Genomic DNA, 12,238 nt, shown 5'->3' with positions numbered 1-12,238 from the left:
ATTAAAGAGTCCTCGGCCACAGCTCACATTCCCAACCAGCTTAGGCACATGTCATTGCCCCAGAGCAGCCCCAAACATTTGGCCCAGCACTCTAAACACCACCTAGAAACACTGTCAGTGGGCTGAAGGTGTCATCTATGCAGGTAAGGCCACACAAACACTGTAGAATCAGAGCTTTGGCTGAAAGGTAAGACAACACCAGGAACTTCTGTAACAAAGGACAATGTAGATCTCACCACAGATTTCTTTTTGTTTTTAAATCTGCTCTGACTATCCCTGTATGCAAGGAAGACTTAATGCACACTCTACTAGTATAACTTGCTTAATCACCTCCAGTCAAGGGAGAGGCACACTAGAAGACTACTCAAAGCAGAATTACATCTGATCAAGGTGAGCTGTCTACAATCAAGCTATGGCAGCCCTTCTCAACTGCTATGGGAGCACCAAAACAGAAGGACCTGCTTTGGGATACACTGCACATGCAAAGCTTTCCTATGTCATTAAAGCAAACTCTTTAACGAGCATCAAGTTGTTGCTGATGAGACTCTAGTTTTCTACTGAGACCTTCATGTTCACTTGCATCCTTCATCCTCAGCTGCCACAGCCGCTCCAGTCTCTGCTCTCATTCACTACTGTGCTCATCCTCTCAGCTCAAGGACAAGGCACAGCTTAGGGCAGTTGCTTCACATCACTCAGGGCAGGACACCACCCAAAGGACTACACTAGCTTGGGCAAAGGGTCACTGTCTATAGGAATACCCAACATGAGGAGTACCTGATGCATGCAAGTTACCCATTTAAGCCACTACCCCCTACAGATGTCCACAGCCCTTCCTTCCTAGGGGAGGTAGATTACATATTTTTCTACTTAAACTCTAAAAAAAGGAAGTACAGGCTCTAAGGAGCATCCCTCCTAAATTAACACTTAGAGACAAGTGTCTGTGAACAGACAGGTTTTACCTTCCAGTGAGCTCTCCAGAGTAGAGGAGAGATCAGGTGTTATGTCTGTCATCACAGGAGCCTCTGGTTGTGAAGGAAGGATGCTCTTCTCTTCTGCTGTGACCATGTTACTGTTTTCCAGAGAGTTCAGACCACCTATGTCTACATCTGGCAAGTCCCCTGTGAGGGAAACATCACTACTGGCTGTAAAAGTAACCAGTGCATCTTCCTCATGCACTGCTGCAGGGGTTGTGCAGTTGATCTCCTTCATAAGCCCTGGAGTTGGTGGAGCAGATGCTGGGGATGGCAGCACTCTTGTCACATCATCCTCCTCTTCTTCCATATCTCCCAGTGGAATCTGGGATGTTTCTGTTGCCACTTGGTCTTCTCCCACCTCCTCATGCTGCATGCTTCCCTGTTGACTTGTACTCCCCAGCTTAGTGTCATCCCAGTCTGAGAGCATGGAATCAGCAGGGAGGCTGAAGGCAGTGCTTGCTGCAGTGGGCTGCTCTCCTTGTCCCACACCTGTGTCTGCCCCCAGATGAAGGTAGGCCTCAGTGGTCACAAGGGGGTGGTTAGCAGCAGTAGCTCCTTGTGAAGCCAGTAACCTTGGAGCACTGCCTGTGTTGGCTTCTGGCATTCCCACCTCAAAACTCTCGCTTGGGGCCTGTGCTGTTGGGATGATGAGGTAGTCAATTGCCCTTTCCAGGCTGGGAGTGTTGGGCTGTGATGTGGGTACCTGCTCACTGTGGGGCTGGGGTGCAGCTGAGAGGTACAAGCTGCTCTCTGCTATCTCCTCCTCTGCTGCAGCTGTGACAGAAGGAGAGTTTGCCAGGAGGCTGGCAGAGCTCTGCCCCACCTCACAGTCCTCTGTGGTGGCCACACTGATGGGTTCCTCCTGGACAGGAGGGCTCAGGGTGGTCACAGCTGTGGTCAGCATAGCCTTGAACTCTCCATTTTCATTCAGTTCTGACTTGGTGGGACTGAGCTCCTCCTCTACAGCAACCAGTGCCCCAGGCACGGTGGTGCTGACATCCAGGCCCTGGCTGCCTAGGAAGGTTCGGCTTGGGCTTACAGGCCACATTTCTCTTTCAGAAGTGAAAGCTTCATTTAGGGGCATCCCAGATGGCTTTGCTGACACTCCAGACGGCTCCTCAGAGAGCGTTTGCTCAGAAGGGCTCAGCTTGTTCATTAAGTTCGGCATGTTTGTCCTTTCATCTTCTACCCCATTCCCTGCCCATGCGTCATACTGGGCCTTTGTCATGTCCCTCTCCTTCAGCAGTGGATATGCAAGGCATGGTGGGCTAGAGGATAAAAGCAGGATGCAGCAGGTGGCCACACAGATATTAAGTCCTATTGATCGACTCATAGCTGAAGAAGTGTGCATAGAAGTCCACAAGGCTGACAAGTCCAAAAAGCAAGACCTAGGGAGGGAAAAAAAGAATCTAGATTACATACCCATAAACACCTACTGACCCAGTGCCATAAGTAACTGATGACATGGACTTCCACGTTTGGGACTTGTAGGAAGGATCTGTGCAAAACTGACAAATCCCAACCAACAGATCCCCATGCCCCATTTTTCTGTTCCTAACCTACCCAAAGCCTTATGCCAGACAAAAAAGAAAAAGAAAATCAAATCTCAGTACAGACCTTGCCAAGCCCTAGCCCCCATGGAGTGCCCTAGTCAACCCAACAGACATTAGACTTCCAAGTAAAAGTTGGTGATAAACCTGTTTGTCCTCCAAGTATGGAAAGGAGGCATGATGCTTGTCATACATGTAGGCTTAAGTCTGCTGGTCAGCTATGTTAGCTTCTGCAACACTGTACTACAGAAGGTGCTAGCATTGCAAGGTGACCTATTAAGTACAAGTGACTACAGATCTCCCCTTGATTTGGCCAGTACTTGCTCAGTTTCATGAGAAAACCGCTCTCACCTGCAGGATGAAGACAGATAGTAGATATGAGAAAGGAAAGGTTGGGACTATCAAAACCACCCCTTGGTCTTCATGGGAATAAGCAAAGGTCACCTTTGCTCAGAGACACCGGGGTGAGTCATCCTTCCCCAGCTCACTGTGCTCCTTGTTTGCACATCCAAACAGCAAGCATGTAAATATTTACATTTGTACACACAGAGCATTAGTTGTTACAAGGGTGTATCACTCCCCCACACTCCTTCCCATGGCCATGCGATGCTGTGTGAGAGGTAACCTCTGCCACAGGGGGAGGGGTTTCAGAAATACCCCACTTGTGCTAATGCATCCAACACAAAGGCCCTCTGTGTCCTGCTGCTCATACACATTTGTCTCTTCTTTTGGAAGAAGTTATTGTATATGTCCAATCAGCTAGAGACAACCAGAAAGCATATCATAGTAGGTCACACAGCTATTTGTGTATTCTGATCAGAAAATGGGCCTCTTACTCCACACAGCACAGATTTCTCTAGCTGAAGGCCCTCAGGAGGGCTAAGCATCTCAGGATCCATAGGTTTAGCTATAGCCTAGAAGCCCATCTCAGCATTCAGCCACAAAACAGGCCACTGGAGTCAAACACTGCAGGCTCCAGGGACACCAAGTCACTTTTCCATACTCCCTACAGCCCTTGTTCATCCACAGCTAGGGCTGCTGGAGGCACAGGCCACACACATGCAACCAGGTGCTCAGGCTCCAGGCAGAAGCCACCAAGAAGCCATCCACCAGCAACAGCACAGACACCTCCCTCCACTTCGGCACTTCTTACCTCCAGAAGACCAGCATCCACCCACCCATCTCCTCTACCTCACTCTTCACTAAAGAAAAAGTAGTAACAGAGAACTGACAGCATTCAGCAACTCTCTTCCAGGTTAATGCTTTACATGCTTTTGTAGTCAAAAAGCACCAGGACTATACTGTACAAGTCATAGTGCCCAATAGCATGCATCTGGCTTGCTGTATGAATATAAACACATTCATATCACACCCCTTCAGCAATGGTCAGCTAAGATCAGACAGTGAAGCATCAAGATTTGTTTTTTATACTTATTTAAAGTGAGGGTGCAAATTGGATCAAAAGACAGCTTTCCTTTAATAAATCAGGAGGCTTTAGGGTATACAAGACATTTTAGCAACAGTTAAACATAAACAACTTCAGATATACATGAAAGATGGCCATAGTATTCATCCTGCAGCCAAACACATTTATAATGTGTACATACACATCTGCAGGTTTCCAGCTCTAGGCTCTCCAACAGCCTAAGCCACTCAAAGAGGATGTTAACAGCAAGCTACTGAAAAGAATCTCTTCCTCAACAAGCTTACTCCACCTTCAATAGGACTGGGAGCAAGCAAGAGGGAAAGCTGCTCCATAACAGGCTGGATCTTAAAGACCCATTAATTAGAATGTTGAAGAATTAAGCACCTCTCCTCCTAGCCAGGAGATAACATGGGTAATGCTCTGTGTAAGCCCATCACTGCAGTTCCTAGGGAACTCTGGGCAGTCTCACACTGTTTCTCCCAGGCTGAGAAGCACTGTCGGCCACAGCTCTACATGGGTAAAGGGCACTGATAGCAGCAGAAAGTTCTGTGTTAAGGAAATCTACAGCCACCAGATCTAAGCTAATCTAGACCTCTACATTCAATCAGATCTGGAGACAGTGGCACAGAGCACGCTGCAGGATAATGGCACAAGTTCATCTTCAGAGATTAGTCAGAGCTTAAGATCTACTTTAGAAAGAAGCTGGATTACACTGTGTATGAACAGCAGTGACCTGGCTGTCTACTTAAGCAGAGTTTAACACCTTGCTGTATCACTTCCACTTAACACAGAATTGATCTGGGGCTTAGCAGCTGGCTGCAACAGCCTCATACTCAGGCTGCAATGGGCTATACATCTCTCCTCCTGTCTGGCTACTTATATAGTCAGTTTGCTCCACAGCCTTAGCCCAGTGATAAAGCAAGCTGCTCTGGTCAAGCACCTCCTCTCTGGTAGGATTAAGGCTTTTCCTTTCTAGCTCACAGCTGTGGGAATAACCCAGTATTTCACTCTGTACCCAGCTTTCACTCAGAATCCTCCAAGTTAAAGCCCTAGAGGACAGCCACAGAGCAGCAGTCTGGCTCTGTGGAAGAGTAATCCTTGCTTCCAATAGGAAGGAGACAACACCAGCCACTTCCCCTGCACATAATAAGTCCCAGGAGATGCAGCTCCTCATCTACTAAAGCAGCACAACCTCAGGCAACTAACTGGCTTTATCTTTAGCACAGAGAAAAGTGGCCTTTAACACCTTGTGAGCCTGAAAGAAGCACAGAGCTGCAAGGCTACATGAGGTGCCAGAACAGGGCATTTCTGAGAGCTACCCATGAGACAAAGAGCCACCTACTACTACTGTGGGCAAGTCACCAAATTGGGGGATAATATAAACACTTCACACAGTGACTTAGTCTCAGACTCCGCAGTCTCTTTGAACCAGGCTACCTCCTTTCTCCATACAATCATTCTTCACAGGTTCTATTAAGTCATTAACCCCCTCCATGAAGTTTTGAGACCTGTTTGTAGAGCCAGCTCAGGCAGAACCCCAACCTGCCACCACTGCTCCAACACAGCAGGTTTGAAGGGGACAAGCACAGAGATCAAATCCTTCTCTTTCAATAGCTTTTCCTGACATTGAACTGCAATCCACAGATCCACACTGCAACACATGAAACCCTTTTCTACCCCAGCTGCATGCAGCCATGCCCTAGCATGGTTTCTCAGGGGTCTTGCCCAGTTTACTTGATGAAAATCTGCATGACAGCCATTTGCTTCTATTCTCTGCTGCTGGAGAAATGCAACCAGAACTTGCCAAATTGTTGAAATAAGGAAAGGATCAAGTTTTCAATTAATAACCCTGCCCTAACAATCCCTTTTCCACACAGGGAAGACACCTGTGCACTGAAGCTGAAGTGGCTGCATGCATTGTAAAGCAGAGAACACAGGAGATTAACAGGTCAGCTTCTGCAAAAGCAAGGCAGTGATTTGTCTGAACACAGCTTTTTGCACCTCCAGTACATGCTTGATAATGGTAGCTCTGACTGGCTGAACAGTATGGGAAAAGGACAAAAAACTCCACAAATCTTTTAATGTGAAGATTTAGCCAAAATGTGCAAGTCAGGCAACTGCCAGCAATCAAGTGCTATGTTACTGGAGTGCTAACATACGCTATCCAAGCATTATTACTTGTGCTGAATACAAAAGCCAGCAGATAATACATGATACTGCAGAGCTCCAACTCCTACTTTTGTACAAGCAAGGAAGAATGCCTCCCTTTCATCTTCTATTGTCCTCACACAGTTACATCAAGCCAATTGAGGAGCCAGTGCTCTTACAGCATCTCAACCACCTCCAGCAGCTCCTGATGATTTCCCAATGACACAGCCCCACACTGGCACAGCCGGAGATGGATGAGCTGAACTATGCAAGCACAGCTGCACATCACCCAGAGAGGCATACCTTCCCCTAGCTTTGAGGACAAATCATTATAAGGAAAGATGAGATTATTATTCCTTTAGGGCTGGTAGGAAGCTGGCCTTGCATGGCACCTTAATGCATAATGCATTACCTCCAATTGGAGCATTTGTGTCTCTTCTCAGAGTGCTACTGCTGGAAGACAGCATGTTTTAGGCATTATTTCCCCCAGCTGTGAAGCAATGCTTGCTTTGTTCAGAAAGACACTGACCACCTACGTAAATCCCCGCTCAGCTTCGCAATTAGAAGCTGTATTCAGCCCTCCGGGGCTCCTGACCAGGTCCCAGCACTTCAGGAGTCAGAGGTCTCATAGATTTCTGAACAATTAAAAGGACTGCGAGAAAGGGTGTTAAAACAGGGCCAAGGAGCCTAACAGTTTGCAAACACCATGAGCGTGGCAATGCCATCCTCCAGGTTCACTGGGAATGGAGCGGTAGCACTCAGATTCCAACCAGTGAGAAACATTCAATGTCAGTGCCCAACACAACGGGCAGCAAGACACAACTGATCACCTGGGAGACCACGAAGCAGATTAACTCAACCTCGTCGGGCCATTTTTATGTAGGGCTCACTTTGCTTTTTGATGAAGGAAGGGGATTAGCAGGGGCTTAAGACCGGACTGCACCAGCACGCCTGCTCGCCGCACACGGACTCACCCCATTGTTGTCCCTACTTGCATTTCCAGGTTAGCTGGGTGTCAGCACAAAGCCCAGCACCGCCGCTGCCCATCGCCATGCCGCACCGACAGAGAGCCGTGCCAGGACCGAGGGACGCTCCCAGCAGCTGCCGGCCCCAAAGGCACCGGGACCACACCACGGAGGGGGGGGGGTGAGATGGAGCCGGCGGCCCCGAGCCCTCCCACTCCCCAGCCCCATTCGCAGGGCCCAGCCCCAGCGCTCCGCTCGCTGGGAACAAAGAGCCTGAAGGCGGGTGGATAATCATAATAATCGATTAAAAACGAGCGAACGCCGGGAGAAGGGGGGAATAAATAAATAACCTCCTTAGAAAGAGAAGGATGTTGCCCAGCCGCCCTCACATCGCCCCCGCACACGCAAGCACACAGCCGGCTCCCCGGGCCGCTCCCCCCCGGGCTCACCTGCCTCCCTCCGCCCGCAGCTCCGCTCCGCAGCATCCCGGGGCCGCGCGGCCGGGGCGGGGCGGCAGAGCGGGAGATACCGCCCCGCTTGGGCGGACGGCTCAGCCCCGCCCGCCCCCGAGCAGCCCTGAACACCCCAAACCCCCCCCCGGGAGCGCAGCTATCAGCGGGGGGTGCGGGGGGCTGAGGGGCTCCGGTGCCACGCAGCCCCCGTGAGCTGCCCCAAGCAGACGGGCTCGGTGTGGCGGCAGCCAGCTGTTGTCCCCAGTGGGTTTTAGCCCACGTCCAGACAAAGGGTCCGGTAACTGCATGGGAAAAGCAAGCAGTTGATGGTGTTAAGGATTGCACGTGCTGCTGCTAAGCAGAGGGCACGGGTGTGCTCCACCATGAGGAGCACGGTTCTTCACACTGCTCACATCACTCAGGACAGACTTGAGACCACATAGAGCATGTGAGTGGTTTTCTCTTCATCTGAAGGAGGTTTCAGCTTCCAGATCACCTCTTCAGACAGCACACGAGCTGAGCTCTGGGCTGGTCTTCAGCTCTTAGTCCAAAGCCAGGACCAGAATCTAACCAGAGGGACACCCCACAGAATCATAGAATCCTTAGAATTGGAAGGGACCTTTAAAGGTCACTTAGTCCTACTCCCCTGTAATGAACAGGGGCACCATATCTCTACGAGGCTGTCCAGGGCCTGATCCACTCTTGCCTTGAAAGTCACCAGGGAAGAGGCATCAACCACATCTCTAGGTAACCTGTGCCAGTACCTCACCATCCTCACTGTAAAAGACATCTTCCTTACATCCAACTCAAATCTATCCTCCTTGAGCTTGAAACCATTTCCCCTTGCTCTACAAAGACAGACCATGCTAAAGAGCCTGTACCATTCTTTCCCGTAGCTCCTCTGACCATCTTTGCAGAAGATTACAGGAATACCTGGCCAGACTGGATGGAGCTCTGAACGCCTGATGGAGCTGTGTTGATCCCTACTTACTACATGGAAGTTAGACCAGAGGGCCTTTAAGTGTCCCTTCCAACTCAAACAACTCTATGATCTGAAAGCAGGGCCTGCAATACCATTAGCAGTTTGCTGTTACAGATTCTCCTCCAGTATCTCTAACTTTAGAGGTCACCCTCCCCTCCTGTTCTCTCTACAAGGAGAATGTTTTTGAAATAGCATCTCACACATAGCTTGTTTCAGGGCAGTTGATGTTTTGATGTTGTTTTATTTTAAACACCTCTTAGGCCTGGAGGAGAGCCAAGTAAGCATTTTTACTCCTGCTTCCTTCTTCCTAAATGTTATTTGTTTTGTTTTTTTTTTTCCCCCATTGAGAAGCCTGCAGCTAAGCAAGTAACACAAAGAACAAATACTTACACCATCAGCTCCTGGAACATGAAAACACACTTTGCCAGATATCAAAGAATTACTGAAACTCACAAGTCTGTAACTCACCACCAGCAAGAAAAAAATACCAGTTCTTCTGCCTTCCTCCTTCAACCAGGAGTTGGGGCACCATGAGGTCCCTGCTCCTCTCCCAGGGTTTTATGTGCTGGGCTGTGGCTCTTTCAAAGCAGCACAGCAGCAGGTGCAAGTGGTTCTCATTGAGTAGGTGCAGCTGAGCAGAGTCCTAAGGTGCTTCTTTTGTGGCAGGGGGTAGAGGTATGGTGGGGGATTACAGGGAGGGAATAAAGAAATAATACAGGAGAGGATGAGGAAAGTCAAAAGGCTTTGCTGTAATCGTGTTCTACCACGTGAAGCCAATGAGCAAATTCCCCTGTACTTCCATTTAGAATGGTCAACAAAACAAGGCTGTTTTGCAGATAGTGCAGTGAGATCCTACCAGCTTGCACCTGCTAAATGCTTGGCTCCGTGCATAAAACAAGTGATTAAGGAGAGCTGAGACATTCCTTATGAAGAATTTGTTCTCTATGGGATTTTGTGGTGTTTTGGTTTGTTTGTTTTCTCCTTGTTGTGCTACTGAAAATAACATCAGTGGTTTCTTTGTTACACTCACTCCAACGTTTCACTTATCTATTCTTACTGTGCTTTCTATTGGATTTCAACCAAGCTGGAACCTGCCCAATTCATTTTGGTGGCATTCTGCATCCAATATTTAAACTTTTAAAGGACAGATTTGTTATAGGTCAGGGCGATTTCTTTCAGGGCAATCTTGCTAACGGCTGTGTAAGTTGGAAATAAAGCATAAGGAATGCCTGTATCAGCACTCAGGACAGCCATCGCATCAAGAAATCAAAAAGAACTCCGGAGTTAGAATAATAGAATTGTTTGAGTTGGAAGGGGCCCTTAAGGCCATCTGGTCCCAATCCGCTGCAACGATCAGGGACACCCACAGCTCCATCAGGATCTCAGAACCCATTCAGCCTGACCTTGAGTGATGGCAGGGACAGGGCATGATAAGGGTGCACTCAATCTCACTGTTGATGTCATTGATTTAAGTATTAAAGAACACCGGTCCCAGCACTGACTCCTGAGGGGCACCACACATCACTGATGTCCACAGGACATTGAGCCATTGACCACCACCCTCTGGGTACAATCTCACAACCAGTTCCTTGTCCGTCAAGCAGTCCACCCATCAAATCTGAATCTTTCCAAAGAGAAGGATGTCGTAGGGGACTGTGTCAAAGGCGTCAGGCCTGATGGAACAAACCATCAGAAATGATCAGAATAGTCCCTTCTGGTTTTACATCTGTGAATTGTAAAATGTGGGTATCTATTTATGAATCAATATTTTCTAGTGCTGCACCATTCTTGGTAGAAAAAAAAGGAGATAATGTGGAAATATGCAAAAAGAAAGGATATTTGCTCTCTTTTGTAAGGGAGATAGAGGGGAAGAAAAGAAAGAGGAAAGGGTTGCATTCCTGTGGCTATGCTAAACACCATTCACCACTCAGTTAGGAACCCAAAACTCCCCTTGGGTCCATCCTCACTCCCTGTCTCGTTCAGCAATGGGAGTGCTCGGACACAGAGGAGGTTCCATCTCTGGATAAGTGTAGCAAGATGTTACAGCAAACCAAAATCAAGGAGGGCTCATTTTAAAATGCAGCACAGCTTTTGTGGCTCAGCCATAGATTCACCACCAGCTGCTCCTGTCCCCACACACTGATGCCCCTCCCAGGACACAGCGCTGTCAGCAATGGGCCCACCAGGCTCCAGGCAGAGGCTTCAGTGGCCGTGGTTCACCCCTCGCTATGAAGCCGTGATTCCAAATGAGAGGTGCTGTTTTCAGCCCCTTCTACTGTTATTTCTAATCTCTAAAAGTCTCTGGAAAGTTTTTAAAATGTAAAGCACGTGTAACTGATGCTCTGCTGTGCTCTAAAGCTTGCAGAGCACTTAATGTATTGGAGAGGTTTTCACTTTCCCCTTTCATTTCACTGGGTAACTGACTCTGAATCCAGGCTGTATACTCTCAAGGTTAAATATTTCACTGATAATCACTGTAACCAAAATAGCTGTTTTTTTCCCCCATCTGATATTGCAAATCCCCCATACGCTGCAAGTCTCTCTACCCCGCATAACCTGCCAAAATCACAGGCTTCTGCATTATCAACAAAAAATCTGCAGACTGAAAACAGATAGAAGGAGGCACGGAGAAGCAGGCAGAATTCAGCTCAGAAATCTCCTGAGAGCACTGTTTTGTTGTTCATTTATATGGTTTATTAACTGAATCATTGAACTGTCTGAGTTGGAAGGAACCCTTAAAGGCCCTCTGATCTCACTCCCCACAATGAACGGGGACACCCACAGCTCCATTAGGAGCTCAGAGCCCATCCAGCCTGACCCTGGGTGTCTGTAGGGATGGGGCACCACCACCTCTCTGGGCAATCTGTGCCAGTGCTCCACCACCATCGGAATCCTGCACCTTTTAGTGCAGCTCCTGGCATCAGTGGTGAGACAATATCAAGCACCTTGATTATGTCAGGGCATGGCACAGAAGGTGAAGGCAATTTTAAAATAGTTAACATTAATTTCTCTGCTGAATGACTTTCCCAAATTGAATATTGGGGACATCCAGCACGTAAATCAGTGCACATCTCTCTCTGTAGTTTTGCTTTACAATTCACCTTTATGTCAGCTGGTAGCATCTATATTAAGGGGACCTACTCTTCCCATTAAACAGCAGTCATGGAAATGGAGCAGTGAGTCTAAGTCAGGCTGATGGAAAACTGACAACAGCATCCCCATGTTACAGGCTGGGAAGCAAGTGTACAAGAATAAATGGGAGGTTTGTGGTCAGTTAGAAATGGTTGTGGTGGGCTGATGGTTGTGCTAGACGATCTTAGTGGTCTTTTCTAACCTTAATGATTTGATGATTCTCTGAAATGTGATCATCACTGATGAACAGATTTCTTTTTGCCTCAAACTGCAAACCCAAAAAGTGCCATCTGCAGTCCAAACAGAATCAACAGAACTTACTTGGATTCTGTTCTTCTTTCTTGCTCCTCACCAGTGGCACCAAAAGGCAAGCTGCACAAGGCCAAGCAATGCCCATGTAATTCGCAGCAATTAGTCCCACCAGAAGTCACAGCTTCTGCTTTCCCAGCTCTCTTGGTTCTGCAGTGCTCAGAGAGCGGGAAAGCCATAAAAACTTCCATTTGTCACTGTAGTCAGCAGATGTGACTTGGAGCGGGTACAGCAATCAGATCTGCTGAGTAGGAAAGTACCATTTTTACACCGTCACTTTCCAGAGGAGTACCACGCTTC

At 48.2% G+C, this 12,238-nt stretch overlaps 1 protein-coding gene across 11 annotated transcripts in view; it reads right to left on the bottom strand.

The window, feature by feature from the left end:
• The window catches only part of ARMH4 (armadillo like helical domain containing 4), a 51,448-nt gene extending 43,873 nt beyond the window's left edge, over window positions 1-7,575 (bottom strand). For 6 of the 11 annotated variants that reach the window (XM_040702147.2, XM_421438.8, XM_040702149.2 and 3 more), the window contains exons 1-2: window positions 7,513-7,575; window positions 960-2,362 (exon numbers count right to left, since the gene is read on the bottom strand). In XM_040702147.2, coding sequence (XP_040558081.1) covers window positions 960-2,325 — 1,366 coding nt within the window. In that variant the 5' untranslated portion in view covers window positions 2,326-2,362; window positions 7,513-7,575. Of the gene's footprint in view, window positions 1-959; window positions 2,363-7,072 lie in introns of all 11 variants that reach the window. The other 5 variants (XM_040702144.2, XM_040702145.2, XM_004936465.4 and 2 more) reach the window with 1 other exon arrangement.
• Between the last annotated feature and the right edge of the window lie 4,663 nt (window positions 7,576-12,238).

Source organism: Gallus gallus, chromosome 5 (assembly GCF_016699485.2).
Source record: "Gallus gallus isolate bGalGal1 chromosome 5, bGalGal1.mat.broiler.GRCg7b, whole genome shotgun sequence".
Lineage (NCBI taxonomy): Eukaryota > Metazoa > Chordata > Aves > Galliformes > Phasianidae > Gallus > Gallus gallus.
Note: the sequence above shows the minus strand (reverse complement) of the source record. Positions and strands in the feature narration are given on the sequence as shown.